Source organism: Stylophora pistillata, chromosome 7 (genome assembly GCF_964205215.1).
Source record: "Stylophora pistillata chromosome 7, jaStyPist1.2, whole genome shotgun sequence".
NCBI lineage: Eukaryota > Metazoa > Cnidaria > Anthozoa > Scleractinia > Pocilloporidae > Stylophora > Stylophora pistillata.
Window position 1 is genome coordinate 14,714,816 of NC_142525.1, and position 17,466 is coordinate 14,732,281.

General features: G+C 37.5%; 1 protein-coding gene, 1 long non-coding RNA gene and 1 pseudogene across 2 annotated transcripts; 2 read left to right on the forward strand and 1 right to left on the reverse strand.

Moving 5' to 3' along the window:
* Positions 1-3,577: 3,577 nt before the first annotated feature.
* On the reverse strand, positions 3,578-8,488 carry LOC148726771 (fibroblast growth factor receptor-like 1). Its single transcript, XM_088728023.1, has 3 exons — positions 8,348-8,488; positions 7,819-7,933; positions 3,578-4,115 (listed from the first exon to the last, which is right to left on the reverse strand). The coding sequence occupies exons 2-3, from the start codon at positions 7,853-7,855 to the stop codon at positions 3,868-3,870; spliced, it is 285 nt and encodes a 94-aa protein (XP_088584149.1). The 5' UTR covers positions 7,856-7,933; positions 8,348-8,488; the 3' UTR covers positions 3,578-3,867.
* LOC148726772 (uncharacterized) lies at positions 5,565-7,034 on the forward strand (annotated as a pseudogene).
* Positions 8,489-11,646: 3,158 nt separating the features above from the next.
* On the forward strand, positions 11,647-16,288 carry LOC148726773 (uncharacterized). Its single transcript, XR_015989790.1, has 3 exons — positions 11,647-11,680; positions 11,975-12,020; positions 15,516-16,288. It is a non-coding gene; the product is annotated as an uncharacterized LOC148726773 (long non-coding RNA).
* The last annotated feature ends 1,178 nt before the right edge of the window (positions 16,289-17,466 follow it).

Sequence of the window (17,466 nt, forward strand, 5' to 3'; positions counted from 1 at the left end):
TACGCAATGAGATGTTAGTGCTCATTCTCATGTGAGCGTTGCTTTCACTCACGTGGCTGTTTGTACATTCAAGTTTAATTGGGAATATCGGAAAGCTATCTAACATCGTAGTACATATGTATATTGTATGTTGAGATGAGAATTCTCAATTATATGCACTCCAATGAGCATCAGCTACCCTTACCCTTAAAATCGGTAAAATTCAGCAACAGAAACTCAATGCAGACAATATACCACGAATATGTTACATGTAATGCTAAATAAGAACATTAATTGAAGGTCATGTGAAGTTTCTCGATATTCCCAGAGACTTCCTTTAACTGTTTAACACAAATAATGGTGACAAATATTTACAACAGAATTGCAAGGTACCTTCAGGTGAGCTGGGAGGCGTGGGTACCACTATGGTGGCTTCTTCGAGAGGAGTTCTTGTTATGGATGAGACATCAATTGTAAAACCGCCTGTCATCCCGTTCTTTACAGCTGTGCGAATTTTTGCACTCACATCTTTTTCTTTGGTGATTGAATTAAACTTCAACACCATGTCAACTATTACACTGCCGCACCTTGGGAGATCAACAAGAAATATTAACGAATTGAAAATGCAAATGAATATATTCGTGATGGTCGTCCGGATAAGGGAAGTCCATATAGAAGTTGTTTAGATGAATCACATATGAGCTGCTTATGCAGAATAGAAGGTGTTGGAAAAGCTTATCGCAGAAGAAACCACTGGCCCGAAGAAACAAAACCGACACCAACTGATCAACCACTATTAACGAAAGTAACTCAAGCACATGCACACGTAGAGTCAAACCTCTCCACACAGTTCCCTTTAGATAGAAGAACAGCACCGTTTGCTGTGAACTAGCGGCGGTTTTATTTGGAAGCAGGGGTATAAGATATCCCGTTCTTTCGAGCGTTAGAACATTTTTGAAAAAAAAGCTGGACAGAAAAACTCGTAGATCAAAGAAAAATTTGTTCCGAAATATAAATAGTACACTAAAGCTGATAGGGATCAGAAAGCTTCGCGCAATTGACTACACTGTTCTAGTGATATTTAACCACAGGCAGAAGAAGAGACCTGTTAGGTTGTGCTTTAGCGAAATTCATCGTGCAATTACGGTGCAACTACATCTTGGAAGAAAACCGTAAAACATCTGGTCAGAGTCCACTTCTATTGAAATTCTCACCCGCAAGACGACAATTACATACATCAATGGTGGGCTTACCACTTGTAGAGAAGGGAAGAGAAACAAAATAAATTAAAAAAAGAGGTTTTGGTCAAATTAAAAGCTGCCTGAAATTCTCTCGAACCTTGCCAGACTTAAGATAGATAACTAATCGATTTTTGGCCATTCGATGTGGCGGTAAGCGGCGGTAAAGCGGGGAAGCAATTTTCCTTCCCAATCCCCTCTCATTGTCCCTCTCCCTAACTTCACAAATGAAAATGCAGCATTAATTTCTTAGAAATAATTTGTTCCTCATCTATAAATGAAAATCATCAAGAATACAGCATCTTCTTTCAAGCGATTGATGTCAGTTTCCTAAAAAATTGTATGGGAAGATACCGGTTACGGAGATTCGTAATCAGTAGTGCGCCTCGTTAGAAGTTTTACGAACGGGAAAGGACGTGATTGACACAAATAAGTTGTAGCGGAGTCGACCAGAGCTGTTTAAAGTTAAAATCTAATTCTACACATATTTTACTCTCGAGTCTCCGTGCCTCGTACAGAGAGCTTTGCTTCTTGACCATCGCAGATATGTTGCAGATAAGATTTCAACAGACATGTGTCGCAACAGCAGGCACATGTATCAACAAACACCGGTGAATGAACAAGACTGATTTGCGCTAAAGTTATATGTTGAATTTAAAGAAAATATCACCCTTTTTTTCCTGTGATATAACAGCCCTAATGGGAGAGTTTCACTTGCGCGTGGTCAATGCCAAGAGTTTAAAATACGATTAAAGTACACAGCATAGAGTTTAAAATATGATTCAAAGTACACAGCTTGCAACTTCCTTTGTAACATGTACTAACTAAACACTCAATATTTTTTAACAACTGGATGTCTTCAGTTGGACCTTTTCTAAAAAATATTGAAATTTGTTGGGCCATTTCAGTAGGAGGCTGTCCTCAGTTCTTTGCGACAAGGAGGAGGCCGGTTCTGTCCAAATTTGACTAATTTATTTTCAATCAACACATGTCACAATACACTGTTGAATTTCCTGCGCCTTCTCTGAAGTACTAAGTTGAAGAACCTGAGTTATTTTCACTCATGAAAAGTATGGTGAACTCCAGAATTATTTCTGCTCCAGTGTCACAGTTAGTTTTATACTTGCACATGATTGTTCTTTGAGGCCCTTCATCCATTCGATATCTTACGAGGCAAGAAAAAGATTAATATTCCCCTTCAGATTCTACAGAAAATGCTGTATCCCACTTAGCTCCTTACTCTCATAATATTTCTAAGACATTTCGAAAAAGCTTCAAGAATTCGGGAACATTGTCATGTTCAGGGTGCATCCTGTATCAATCATGGCAGCAGTCTTCTTCAACTCCCAAGACAAGACGCGCGCAACTTATCATGGAATCAAAAAACGTTTGAACGACCAAAAAAGAATAAGCATACATTTAGAAAACATTAGTACTAAAAACATTGTGCTGAATGGGAAAAAAATTCCACACCAAAGAATATATTTCAGGGCAATACGAAAAATAGAAACTCCAAAACAGAAACAAAAATGAAATTAAGCAGCGCCAAAATATACTTTATTAGCTGCAAAATTAAGTAAATATTAAAAATTCAAATAAATAAATTTTGAACACAACGGGCCTCCATAGACGCCACCAACGATTATACATACGAGCATGTAATAAATACCTGTAGCCCTTGAGTTCTGTGCTGTTGTAGTCAGGGTCAGAACTCTTGAAGATGGTGTCCATCTGCAATTTGAAAAAAACTGTCTCACATCGCAAGACAATCATAGAAGAAAAAACAACAACGTCAAAAAGCTGTCAAAGCAAACTGTTTTTTTTTTACCAAGTCACTCATCTTGTCCTTCATTGAGCTTGTATCATATTTTCCGTCAGTACACTTCTCACTTGTGATGACCAGGGTTACATTTACTGTTTTTGCTGCTATGGCTAGAAACATAATGGTAAAGAAGAAGCCTATTGCAACAAGCTATCTTTTAGCATCAGCCTCACTTAAATATGTGCTCTGTTTAATTTAGCTTTCCACATCCGTTGTAGAAAGCGGTCTCCCTTTTCTGACAAAAAAAGATAATAAAGAAATACAGTCGAACCCATACGCAGGACCACATTGAGTGGTCATCTTCTATTAAGTGGTGGGATGTCCAAAACCTGGGGATTTTTTCGCTTCAGTACTATAGTTTGCACGCTTATTTCAGGCGGTCACTTTATTAAGTGGTCGCGATCACCCTTGACTGTGTCCTAACGGCCGGTTTAGGTTGTCTTTCACCTGTATTTAATGGTCACTTAAAGCAGAACCCCTCAGATAGGATAAATAACCTCTCAAGTAAACTTCCTTCGATGTTTACCTTCCGAAATTAATCTTTGAATTCAAATGTCCTGCAAGTATTGCAGATTATCTTTGTTCTTTGGGCTGTAAGAACAAATTTTCGCACGAATAACACGCTCATAAGATAACAAATCATTAGCTGGTCAACCCCATATTTAACCGCTTCACACAGGTTCCACTGTAGTTGCACAGTACATTTCCATTAATGTACAGTGTAAGTAACCCATTACGATGTGGCTTCAGTCATACAGTTGGGCTGAAATCACCGAGACAGTTTATGAATCAAAAAGAATTAATAGAAACCGGAAACTGCTAAAGACTCTAAGCAAACTTACTAAGGGTAACACTTTCCGCATCACTGCCCAAGTTATTGGTTACACTGCAGGTGTAAACATCATCACTGACGACTTTTCCAATGTTGAGTTTAGGCTCATCACAAACTCTTCCTTTTTTGCATGGAGTCCAAGTATACTTGGGTGGAGGATTTCCCTCAGCAGGACAGTGAAGGCTAACAGTTTGAAATAATGCTGCTAAGAGCTCGGGCTGAAAATTTTTGATCTGAGCTGGATCTGTAAATACAAAAAAATTGGAATGAAAATAGTTAAGTAAGACTGAAAAATAGGCTCAGACCGTACATTTAACCATAAGAGCAGTACCCTCCTTCTTTTTTAGATCGCCTCCCAGAATGCAATAGAGCAGCATTTCAATAGTGGTCTCGCAAAGGTGGCCCTCAGCAGTTTGGATGGAACCAAAGTTTTCCCTGATTAAGGATAAGGATGAATAAACCGTAGGTCCTGTCTCTTGCAGCTATTAATTAGTTAATTTGGTTAGGCAGGGGACGTTAAAGAACCCACTCACGAGATTACTGTGATGTGGTCTGGCCTACTGGAAATTGGGGGCATGTTAGATTTGCCTTTATTCAATGTAAACTGCTACGAGCAGTCTGGTGAAGTCCCCCGCACAGTGTTGTAAGATTGGCCCTGAAAAGTCTCAAGGGGAGTGGTCAATTAACTTATGTAATGTAATTACTATTGTGGATTAAAGCTCCTTTCTGTGCCTCTATTATGGCATTAAAAGACTAACTCGTTATATCTAGCGTCAGCCGGGAGTTCAAAGTTGGTACAAACACATTCGCAAGCCTTTGTTTTGGACTTGGTTGAATCACAGCTATGCTTCGATTTTCTTTACAGTTTATTACGCTATTGTCACAGGTCTTCCAAATTAAACCAATCAAACAGTTTTTTGAACCCATACAGTGCAGTTCACAGAACAGATATGTCTGTAAATATTCTACGGAAACAACATTTCAAATAAAAGTGGCACACATTGTTAGTTCTGAAATGGGGAACAGGTCATTTCGATACAAACTAAAGTGGATTCAAAAGATATAAATGCCGTTTCGATACAACCGCAGGCATTTTGAGTCAAACTATAGAAGGATACATTTCAACGTTTTTATCTATCTACCAGTTCGATAAAAGAAGTTTAAGGTACCTTGCTGTGAGAACAGATTGTGTCTACGAAGAAGCTAACATATCAGCGCCTATGACTCAAGAATGGTTTACAAGTAAATTTAGTGTTAGTGCCCGATATTTTTATACTGGCAGTACAAACGTCTGGATGCCAAGAGTAAAAATTAAAAGCTTAGGCTTGGCGGCAAACCGTAACCAGCCACAGCATCGACTAAAACTTAAGACAACAATTACACAATAATATAGGCAAAAAAAAAGAAAAGCAAGCAAACCAACACACAAAAAAAAGAAAACCTGATTAAAAATGATGTGATAAGAGTGTCATAAAAATATATTAACTAAATTAAATCTTAGAGGCTTTATCGACGTCTTAATTGCAAAATAAAACTGTTCATAAGTTGAAAAACATCGTTCGTATGGCTGTCCAATTTCCTATGGGAACCCTAAGATAGGTTATAAAATCTCGAAAATGTACAATATAAAATTTCTGTCAAAATAATAATAATAATTATTATTATTATTATTATTATTGTTACTATTATTACTATGTCAACAGGTATCAATACTACAAGCGAAGGCCATAAACATCTTGGCGCAGTGATTGGCTCACAGGAATACCGAGAAGATTACGTCGATGAAAAGGTATCAGAATGGGTCAGCGAAATAGCCCAACTCGCGGAATTTGTTGCAACCGAACCACAAGCCTGTAACTCGGCTTATACGTTCGGCCTTCAACACAGATGGACTTATTTTCTTCGGACTATTCCCGACGCCCAGGATCTCATAGAACCTTTGGAAAATGCTATAAGCCATGTCCTCATACCTGCAATAACTGGGCGCAAGTCTAATCAACTGGAGAGAGATGTGTTGTCCTTACCCGCTCACTTTGGTGGCCTTGGCCTTGGAAATCCGCTGATAGAAGCACCGCGGGAGTACAAGACATCCGTTGGAACAACTGCACCGCTCGTCGAACAAATTAAAGCCCAACAACATCACTTACTGGAAGACTCGGCAGTAAAGTCATCAAAACAGACTTCCCAGCATAAGAGGGACGAAGACGTCAAAGAAAGAGTGAAGAGTGTTTATGAGAGGGCACCACTTAAGACCAAGCGAGCACTAGATCTGGCTACCGAAAAGGGTTCATCGATATGGTTAACCGTCCTTCCCTTACAAGAGCAAGGATATAATCTCAACAAAAGAGTATTCCGAGACGCTATTAAATTGCGATACGACTAGCAATTCGAAGATATTCCTTCCAAATGTGCTTGTAGGGACGTGTTCACAGTGGACCATGCAATGGTTTGCAAAAGGGTGGCTTTATTATACAGCGCCACAACGAACTTAGAGACTTAGAAGCTGAGCTTTTAGGAATTGTCTGCAAAGACGTGGAAATCGAACCCCAACTCCAAGACACGACAGGAGAGCAATTAAACAGTGGTTCCAACATGGCGCAAGATGCAAGGCTAGACATTCATGCTCGTGGTTTCTGGGAACACAATCAATCTGCATTTTTCGATGTTCGAGTTTGTTACCCAAACGCTAAATCGTACAGAAATCTGAAACCGCAGCAGATTTACCGGATGCACGAGAATGAGAAGAAACGTTCCTACTCGAGACGTGTTCTAGACATCGAACATGGTTCATTTACGCCCCTTGTGTTTACTTCGACTGGGCCAAGGATGTTTGAGATATCACAGTCGCCTTGCAGAACTCATTGCAGACAAGAAAGGAGAGCACCATTCAAAGACAATTTCCTGGATCAGGGCAAAAACTTCGTTTCCATTAGTAAGATTCGCCCTAATCTGCCTAAGAGGATCCAGAACAATTAGAAGGCCCAAATTGGATTTTACTAATGTAGACCTAGATATTCAAAGTTCAGAGGCTGCCATTTGTTAGTTAGTTTCTTTATTTTTTTTTAGATAATTTGTTGGTCGACATTTTCATGTATTTTTTTTATTTTTAAGGATTTTATCTTAATTTGTTTGTAAATATTTTTGATGATTAGAGTGAATTATCGTTATCATAGTGTGTATCCTCTAGTTTTTCTTACATTTGTATTAGACATTTTAAGACATTTTTTCCGATTTTCAAGCATTTTATCATAATTTTTGTTATAATTTTTGTGATTATGGTGAATAGAGGATTATTTTTGTTATAAAATTATTATTACTATTATTATTACTATTATTATTATCAAATTTACGCATGAAAGCGACAGATTTACATGCATTTTTCGGCGCTCCTTTGAGTTTCCACTAGTTTGTATCGAAATGAATGAAGTTGTATTGAAACGACATTCTACGTGTATCGAATTGACTTGTATCGAAATGACTTCACAATGAAACGACCGTAAACATTGAAATGCGTAGCCACTTAATCAGAAATATGAAATTTATAATTTGAGCCTCGAAGTATATTCAAATGCACACAACTTTCAATCTCCGTTAGCATGAAACACGATGTCATGAATAAAATAAAACTTCCCGTACAGAAATTACTCACTGCTAGGTTAAAACACACACATTACTTTCTGTCGGCCTCAAAATTCAACTGCTATAATAGAAGGTAATTTTCACTGTTGTATTTTTTGTCAGCGTGGACGCTATCCTACGAGGATTTAAGGGCACTTTTGCCCACTACCGAGTAAACGCTTCTATCCGTATTCTGCTAAATAATGTTCTGTGCCTCCAATCTTCAATCATAACATGGTGCAAGCCGAAATAAAAATTCGAGTGGACAATTCAGTCTACGATTACGCTACAATTGCCATTGGCCAATAAAATCTATGCTACATACCCACCAGCTAGCTGCCCGAGTTTTATGCTTTTAGCACACATATGGGAGGCACCCACCACCTACATATTGGTGTCTGACTTATCGATGTAACACTTTCAAGGGGAGGAGCAGCCAATGTTCTGTAAGTTTGGAGATTGTTAACTCCATACATACATGTAGATAGTTACACCAAAAGTTTCTTGGAGTAAAAAATTAGCTTCGTTTTGAAATTCTGATTTAATAAACATATTGCACCTGTCCTTGCCTTGTATTATTAATCCCGCAGCATACCTCTTTAAACCCACTTTCAGACTTTATATTGAAGCATACCTCAACCAGTTACAAGTGTACCTATTAGCTCTTATTATTTACCTTTGTGGTTAATGGTGTTCCTACACATATGCGCAATTAAACTAGAATTCTATATACGGGCGAGTAAAAGATTTCAAATAAGATGATAAAAAAAAAGAAAAGAAAAAAAAAAAAAAAGAAAAGATGTCACATCCTATTTTGACTAGACCCAGAATCTTCTTGAAAAATATTCGCCCACTTACAAATTACGTTGACATGCACTGAATGGGTCACTGTATTTCCAAATCCATTGCTAGCTGTACAACGATATGTTCCATTCATCGTCCTTTTGATTTTTCTTATAAACCAAGGGTTTCCAACAAACATTTCATCGCTATTACTCCCATCATCCAACACTCTTGTCCAAGTAACATTAGCAGTTGGTTTACCAGTTGTGTTACAAAACAGAGTAAGATTTAAGTTCTCATTGATGTGCTGGTCACCACTGTAACCAATCAGCTGGGTTTGTTCTAATAATAATGGAACAAAGAGATAGCACATGTTCAGTGACATTATAATTCACCATATGTAAATGTATCATTATCCAGGTTAGGACTTCTGGAGATGTAAAGGTAGAAGTAAACCAAAGGAATCATATGCCTGCAGCAGATACACTTACTGTCTTACACCATTCTTTTTGAAGCCTTGCTGGATAAAAAGCGAGATAAATGTTCAATCACCGAGGAAAAAACCAAAAATTAGTTGAAAGTAAATGTAGGTATACAAGAGAACAGGGCTCGAAATTAAAAAAAATGCTCGATCGCAGTTTGCAAGTAATTCCCAAAATTTAGTCGCAAGTTCGAAAATTTTAGTCGCAGAAGAAATTTCATGTGGGTTGCGCGACGTAGTTTCTGAAAAAAGTGCACCCGCGATACGTTTCTCAGCAAGAAATCAACGATAGACGTCACGCAACATTTAACTTAAATTTCGTAGGATTTTTCGGATAAAACTAAAGCAAACAGTAACAAGTAAGACACAAAGCTGTTAAATATAATTTATTTATAAGCTAGGCCGTAAAACGATCGCAAAATCGTTACTAGTAGAGAAATTTTAGTCGCAAAAGCGAAACCTTTATTCGTAGATGCGCCCGATACAGGCGCGATTTCGAGCCCTGCAAAAAATAGCAAAAATGGCCTGAGCATTTTATTTCCTGGGCACCATTTTACAGCACTTATGAAGAAAATTTACAAAAGAAAAAGGCAGTCACCTGCTGGCAACCATCTGTAAATTTTGTTCTTCAACAATTCTCACTTCTATAGTGGACCTTGCCATACCAATGACTACGCTGTGATCACAAGTTTTTCTGTAACTAGGGCTGTAACCTACATTTACTAGGCTAATTTGCACATTTTAGCCCTCAACGACAAACAAATTTCGAGCAAAGCCAAAATCACTCAAAACCTGAAACACCAGAGTTATAAGAAACAATTATATTATTTTAACGAAAACTGAGGAACACTTAGCGGTGAATGAAAGCAAAGACTGAGACGTACGGGCGCCAGTCAATTTTAGCCAACTTCTTGATCAAGTTGCTCCTACAGTCATTTTAAATTCATAGGGCAAAATTGTCACAATCTCAGGCTGGAATCTTACAGTATACACCAGAATAAAAATTATCAAGTTCAATATAATTATTCACATCTCAAAAACTTTCGTGGAAACTGGCAATTCTTGCTTTCTTAAATAAGGCAGAACAAAGCAAGCTGACTACATTAGATACCAAAAGCAAAACCACATTCAACATATGCACCAGTGTTCAACATAAAATTTAGTCAAAGTGGGTCACATGTCCCACAAGACATTTTTTATTGCATCATCTCAAAATTGGTGTTGGTCAAACTATGATATTAAACTTAGAAAAACTGACATCATCCAAACCATCACCAGTATGTTAGAGTTTTAATGCTTTAATTCACAGTTTTAATCTGTTCATTGCAGTAAACAGTCCAATGATCATAAAGCTGATAAAATATGCTAACAAAACGCCAAACAATTCGTCATTTCATGCTTTTGGATCACAACTATTTCAGCTTCAAATCATGTTTGCTGTCAATAGGAAGGTTTTCCTTTGACATATTGTAGCCAAAGGTAGGCATTTTTCCACGCAGGATGGAATTTTCGCACGGTACTCCATGATTTTTGAGGCCATTGGCTCTTCAAATTCTGGAGTTTGACTTATGTTGAACTGACCAATGTAGACTAATCCAAAATTCATAATGAAATCAAAACATAACCAATAAGATACCTACACATAAAGCAATCTGGCCTGAGTGTCTGTGATACAAGTGCATCATAAGAACTTCTTGGATAGCTTTTTAAAGAAATATTAGCATTTGTTAAATGATGGCATAAACAGGGCCTGAAAAAGCTGCTTGGCCCCATGAGATGCCGGTGAAAGAAAAAATAAACAAATAAATAAATAAAAGAGAAAGAAGAGCAAAGTCATATGAAAAAAATTCTTATTTACCAAGCTACATGTAGGTCATACTGGGCAAAAATGCTTGTACATTTGTTTGCTGTTAGATGGCAAGTAAATTCATTTTAGGTAAATGCACTTGTACATGTATGAGAGTTGCAAAGCAGGGGTTTCATTAAAATTTGGAGCAGGAGGGCATCTGGATTTCACAGGCGGGCATCTGTCCGCAAGGCCCAAAGGGCCTTGCCTTCATGGGGGGGTCGGGAGGCATGCTCCCCCTGAAATTTTTGAAATTCTAGTTGCAGAGATGCATTTTCGACCATTTTGAAGCACAAACGAACATCCCAAAGTTACCAGCTCTTTTTAAATTATGATTTGATGCATCAGTCAACAGACAAGTTAGTAGTGGTAAGGTCACTAGAAGCTGTTTTAGTAACATCATGTATTTCATTATTTGCCAAGTTCTCGGAAGGCGTTGTTTCTGTGCAGCTATCATTTGCTGGGATCTCAGATGACACGATTTCTGTGCAAATATAGGATTTCAATAAAAGTATAAAAAACGAAAAGGTGTTGGCGTTAGATTTCTTCTATTTTCTAATCTTACTAAGATGGATCTGCTAACAAACACACGGGGTTAAAAAGTTCTTTTCTTTACAGTTGCCGTGAACGAAAGACTTCTGTTACCACACGAGTAGAGTTTTTGCATTCCACCACAGACACAGACGAAGTATAGTTGGCAGCTTCTACAACAAATTGACTTTCAGTTCCCGTCGCTCGCAGAAGATTCAAATTTCAAAAGTAAATCAGAAAAGAATGGAGCTTTTGGGACAATTTTCAATCACTATAGGAGCAGCATGTCTTTCTGAATTTAACTCAAACTTTAATTTAGTGCGAACCGGTTGTACCATTTGCGTAATGATACGTCTTGAAAGTCGAGCCGGCGGCGAAGAACCAACCAGTTGAAAGAGCTAGCCGACTAAGATAACAATAGGGACCTTAAGATAGAGGTTTTTAGGCATTTCCCGCGAACCGCTAACGTCAAGAAGTCACGTAACCAGTGCCTTGCCGTCAGGTTTCCAGTTTCAAGTTCAAGTTTGTACGGCTGGACCACGCTCTAGAGGTAAGTGATTTACCGCAAGGTTTTTTGCAGCCTAAAACACCAAAATCCCACGTTTGAGAGGAAATACTACGCTTTAGAACTCTTTCGCTAATTAATTATCGAATTCTTTTTCATAGAAACGTAGTTTTGAAGACGATTTCTCAGTAAGATAGAAGTGAACGAATGAATGAAAACAAATATGGCGGTCGGCTATTTGTTGTTAAAACTGTTTTGCCGGTCTGATTACTTTGAGGGTAAACAAAAGCCAATTTTCGATGATATGTGAATACATGAATGCTTATTTTGTTTCCTTAGCCGTGGCTTTGTTCAGATGGCTAAGCATACAAAGTTTCTTCAAGAAGTAAGAAATCGAGATCTTCATTTCTCGACAACGAACCCTCAGAACTACTCTCGTCCAGTTGCATAATATCTAGCAGATCATTGTAGTCTTGCTCAATTTAAAGAGGATCAAAGATTAAGTGTTCTGCTCTCATTAAGTAATCAATAAAACCCAACAAACATATTGATCCACATATCACCTTCGGGCAGCAGCCATACCACCCGTGAATCTTAAGTCCCAAATATGGACAGACGGCTAACATGAAACCGCTAATGGCAAACCGCGGTTTGCCGTTTGCGGTTCGATGGCCAAACCTCAATCTTAAGGTCTCTAATCTTAGAGAAAATAAACTTCGTGTATTTGATAAAAAATGGAAGAACTAATTTATCCCAAATACTGCAATTTTTTTATGTTTTGGCTTTACTGAAGACATTTACCGCGACAAACCGTGAACCGGAGATTTCTGAATCCAATGTGCTAATTTATTTTAATTTACAGCATTGAAGACCTCAATTTTAGGGACTTTAAGCAGCAGGACGGCAACACCACGGAAGACGTACTCGATTAAAAAATGAGTTTCTACTTTAAGTTAGAATTTCGAAAATGGCTGGATGTGTTTACCGTCTCAGAGGGCGCCAGAGGTCAAACTCAACATAACGCATAAAAGTAGCGTTGAGTTCCAAATGTAAATTAGAATAAATTGCCGCCGCGGTTTCGCTTCGCAGACGACGCAAATTTTGGTGATTTCACGTTGTTGTTTTGCAAAGGACGGCTAAGAAATGTACAAAGTTTTAAAACGCACGTTCCGGGCTATTGTTCTGCCAATTAGATCTATTGTTTTCCCACGTTCTCGTTGCCGTCGCCGTCGTGGTTTGCTTAAAGTCCCTATCATTAGGTACTTTAAGAAACCACCACGACGATGCCAAGGAAGACTTCGATTAAAAAATGAATTTCTACTCTTTGTTAGAATTTCAAAAATGGCTGCAGGAGCTTACTGTCTCATACAGCGCCACAGCTCAACTTCAGCATGACGTATAAAGTAGCCGTTGAGTTCCAAATGGAAATTAAAATAATTTGCCGTCGCGGTTTCGGTTCGCAGACGACGCAAATTTTGGCGATTTCACGTTGTTGTTTTGCATAGGACGGCTAAGAAATGTACAAAGTTTCAAAACGCACGTGCTGAGCTATTGTTTTGCCAATTGTATCTCTTGTTTTTCCACGTCCTCGTCGCCGTCGCCGTCGTGGTTTCTTAAGGTCCCTAACATCTCATTTGTGAAGGGCAAAGATACTGTACGCCTAGTCTCCCTCGCAGCTGTTTTTAGTCTCGTCACGCAACGCTCCTCCCCACTCATCAGGCAGATTTAAATCTGCCTGATGAGTGCTTAACGCACGAAACTCAGAGTTGCAGCGAACCATGTATGTTTCTTTCTAGTCACTTAATGTTATATAAGTTTAAATATATTTTTTTTAGAAGACACATTACGAAAACATAGGAAAGTAACTTTTATATTTTTCTTATGGTTGAGATGTTAAAAGTAGCCGGGCAATGTCGTCTTATTCACAGCCGGTCAATTCGCCCGGTGCCCGGCCCTTAATGAAACCCCTGGCAAAGTTGATATTTTTTGTTTGCTGTATTATGGCATCTCTAAACCTTTCCTTTCATCCACCCTTAAATTGAAGTTCATAGTTACTGGATAATGGGGCTCAATAAGGATTTCCTATTTTTGAGATTTCTCTAGTCTTAATTGTTGTCTTTGTTGTGCAATTCATGGGAGAAATGTAAGAATTCAAAAGACTCGATCGCGCGAAGACTTAACAAAAATGTATTTACAGTAAAACTTAAAAAAGAACACCCATAACCTACTACAAAAAGGAAATTATTTTGAAGAATTTGGAGACAAAATTAGCGAAGTTAACCTGTAAAAAAAATGTCGAAGGTTCTCAGCTATTGTCAAGTGTAGCCTTGCACTTAATAGTGCTGTTACCTTATAGCAGCATTGTTCAGGCCTTGGTAACAGTTGTGTCACCATATAGGCCTTCCAGTTAGTAAATAGCAGATAAAATCAAGGAAGTAAATTCTTCACTAATCAAGGCTCAGGAATTTTACTATTCCCCTGATTTAAAAGAAAAAGAGAAATATTGGCTTCCAGATACTTTGGTTTGTATCATTTTTATTCAGGACAAACTTTCTAGTTGTCCTCACAGCACTGATCTCTGTCCCATGTTTATAAACTAAAGAAATTTGTGAACCTGCTTTGAATTATTCGAGGGGGATCTCAGAGGGATTAGGTCGATCGATGCACAGCAATTTAGATTACTGAATGTGCATAAACAACATTTGAACATGCATGAGAGGTTAATGCTGGTGTACATGTAAAAGATGTTTATTTTACTCCTCTAGGTCCATAGCTAGTGCAACTGATTGTACTTATTTTCCTTACGTACCACTTCCACTTGACTCTTACGCTCCCAGTCCCCATTACTTAAAGTGCGCACCACACAGCTAAATGCTCCATTCACCTTATCATCAGCACTTTGTAACCTTAGATATAACCAAAGCAACTCTTCCAGGGAGATTCCAAGTCACACTGAGACGGTTTCGGAATGTAGCAGTTATCCCACCACTTCCTCCATTTGGCAAAAGTCTCACTATCAGCTCAGAATTGAATTCAATGTCCACTGTAGCGATGTTTAGATTTTGAAAAGGCCTGAACTCCCACAGAAGTGTAGCAGCTTGTCCATCAAAATGTTGTGAAACGCTTGGGGCAAACTTATCACTTGAACTTGTTGCTATTTCAACTGGAGGAGGTTTATACCAAGTAATTTGCGTGCCATCTACATGTGAAAATAGTACACAAATAAAAAAATTTAATTTCTTAAAAAAACTAAGTTGCAAATACTTAAGGAACTCCACCAAGATTAATTAACCTTACTATGTCAGCAAGCATGAAAAAGCATATTTTACTAGGGTTTTATTAAGGGTTGGGCAGCCTGGCCAAATTGATTAGCTGTGAAGACAACTTTGCCCACTGCTTTAAAAAGGTTGTAACCAAAAGAACACTCTCAGTTACTACCATTGCAATAATCATCTGCAGCAGTAACAAACAGAATTATATATGAATTACAACTAGGTATTAATTAACCAAATGAATATGGGTTTGGATTTGATGGGAAGTAAGGGTTCTAGATGACTGTACACTGTAAGTAAAAGAACTCCACCCTTTAAAAAGGTTTGAAATCTTCTTCCCACACAAAAGCAGTTACTGATTCTCCTGTTCACATGGCTGAATTTTTCTTAGTAATCACAATAGTAGCCACATGAACTCTGGGCTTGGATCTCAAATTACACCAGCCTGTAAATCATTTTTTGCAACATATTAGGTCTTGTCAAAATTATTGAACTATAATAATTATATCTACTCCACAGGAAGGGATAGGTCTTAAAGGTCAATGTGCTTACTAAGGTTCTTTCAATCATCTAATTACTGTTGATTGCTAATTCTCATTTACCACCAGAATTTCGTGTGAAGCCCCTGGTCTGGAAATGTACATGAGGGCTAGAGCTTGAAAATCTTTGGTGAAAGTTTTACAACTTTGTATGGCAGGATCGAAGGATTGGAATTTTATCCTTTGAGATCTAGTATTAAGGGATGGCTGAAATAGAAACTCCCTTAGTTTGACTTCGCTACACACACAATGTATATACTAAGCTGTTTTTTAACCACTGTCTTGCAATATCAAAGTACACAATTATGTGGCTGCTCTTTGTTGATGTTCAAGCAATTCTTATTTGATTGTCCCTCTAATGTAACCAAGGCTGAGTTGTGCAACTCCCTATAGCTTCCATAAATAATTCACCCATTAAATACCTACAGTCAAAGCTCAATTCTTTTTTTTTTTTGGTGGTTAGGAAAAGAAAGGAAGTGGTACTTTAAAATACATACATGTTATTCACCAGAGAGAGGTCTGTATTGGGAAAAAGTGTGCCTAAGGTCTTGAATTCCACCCATCACTCAAAACAGAGGGCACAGTTATTCCAGTAGGAACCAACCTAAGCTGGGGAATAATATTTGAATTTTTTCTACGAATTATTAAAAAGAATGCTTGCTAGAAGAGCCAGCATGAACTTATGGCTAAAATTATGAGTTTGACTTTGAGAAGATCCTCCATAGACTTAACAATTTTTTAGCATGTAGATATTATATAGAAAACAGACGGTACTCAAATTAAAGAGAGGCTTCACCAAAACATTTTTATTTATTTATAGGATAAGGGTAACTTAAAAATTTAATGCTTCCAAGCATACATTACGATCTGATGCCTGTCAATTAGAGAGGAAAAATTACATCCATCTGTGCTTTTGAATGAACATTCAGTACTGGTATGGCAAACACGCACTAGTCAAATGACCATGCAATGAGCTATACTCCTAAAAAAACTTTCAGAGATATCACAAAAAGACTTAGTTATTTCTAATGACGATTAATCTTAAAAGATTTAACTCTGTTAAATTGTAAGTGAACACAAATGTGTGTTTCACGAGTTGTAAGAGTCTATTATGTTTGTTTGAAATCTGCAATGGCCAAACTCAATGGACTTGCAAAGAATGGGTGAAAAGTGTATTTAAAGAAGATCTCAAAACTGAGCTTAATGTTTCACAAAAGAACAACTGTTTTAGAGAATTCAGATATTTTAAATGAATGAGAGACACATGATGACAAATATAATTGTCAACTGCAGATTGATACCTCTCATTTTAACTTTCTGAGTTACTTCATGCAAGGGATCATTTAAATTACAAATGGTTTTTTAGGGAGGCATTTCAATCTTTTTTAAAAAACAAATTTAGTTCCAAAAAGTTTATTGCAAAATCAATTTTTGCAGAAAAACCAAAGTGATTTGTGTGTGAGAGTGAGGGAGAGAGAGAGAGAGAGAGAGAGAGAAGAGATAATTTATGTTATTTATCAGTCATGACAGAATTAAATCTTTGCTTGAAAACACTGCCCAGCTTGTAAAACAAGATATATATTTATGAAAAACTTAAACGAAGCTAGAGATGCTCTGCAAAATGACTCAACCAAAAACAGATATTGCCTTCTAAGAGCTGACCAACAAATAGAGGAATACTGCCCACTCTCATAACAGAACAGGAAGTAGGAATGTAGAATACTGCCCTGCACTCACTAACTGATATAAAAATAAAACCATGTACCAGTAAGTATTGTATTTACCTGTGTATAATGCGCACTTTTTCCCTACAAAAAATTAATAACCATCAAAATCGCGGTGCGTATTAAACACGGATTCCATTGTTTGTCATATACGTCCTAATTTGCATACGATAAAAATACAACAAAAAAAAGTAACACATTTAAAGCTTTGATTACATAACTTATTTTCAATGAAAAGTTATTGGTGCATATTAAGTGTTTATACTCTAAAATCAAGAAGAAAGACAAAAATCGCT

Coding starts and splice junctions, on each gene's coding strand:
- LOC148726771 (XM_088728023.1), bottom strand. CDS start 7,855: ATGTGTGCTAAAAGCATAAAACTCGGGCAGCTAGCTG. Junction 4,116..7,818: donor AAAACTCGGGCAGCTAGCTG/GTGGGTATGTAG, acceptor TTGTATTTACAG/ATCCAGCTCAGATCAAAAAT.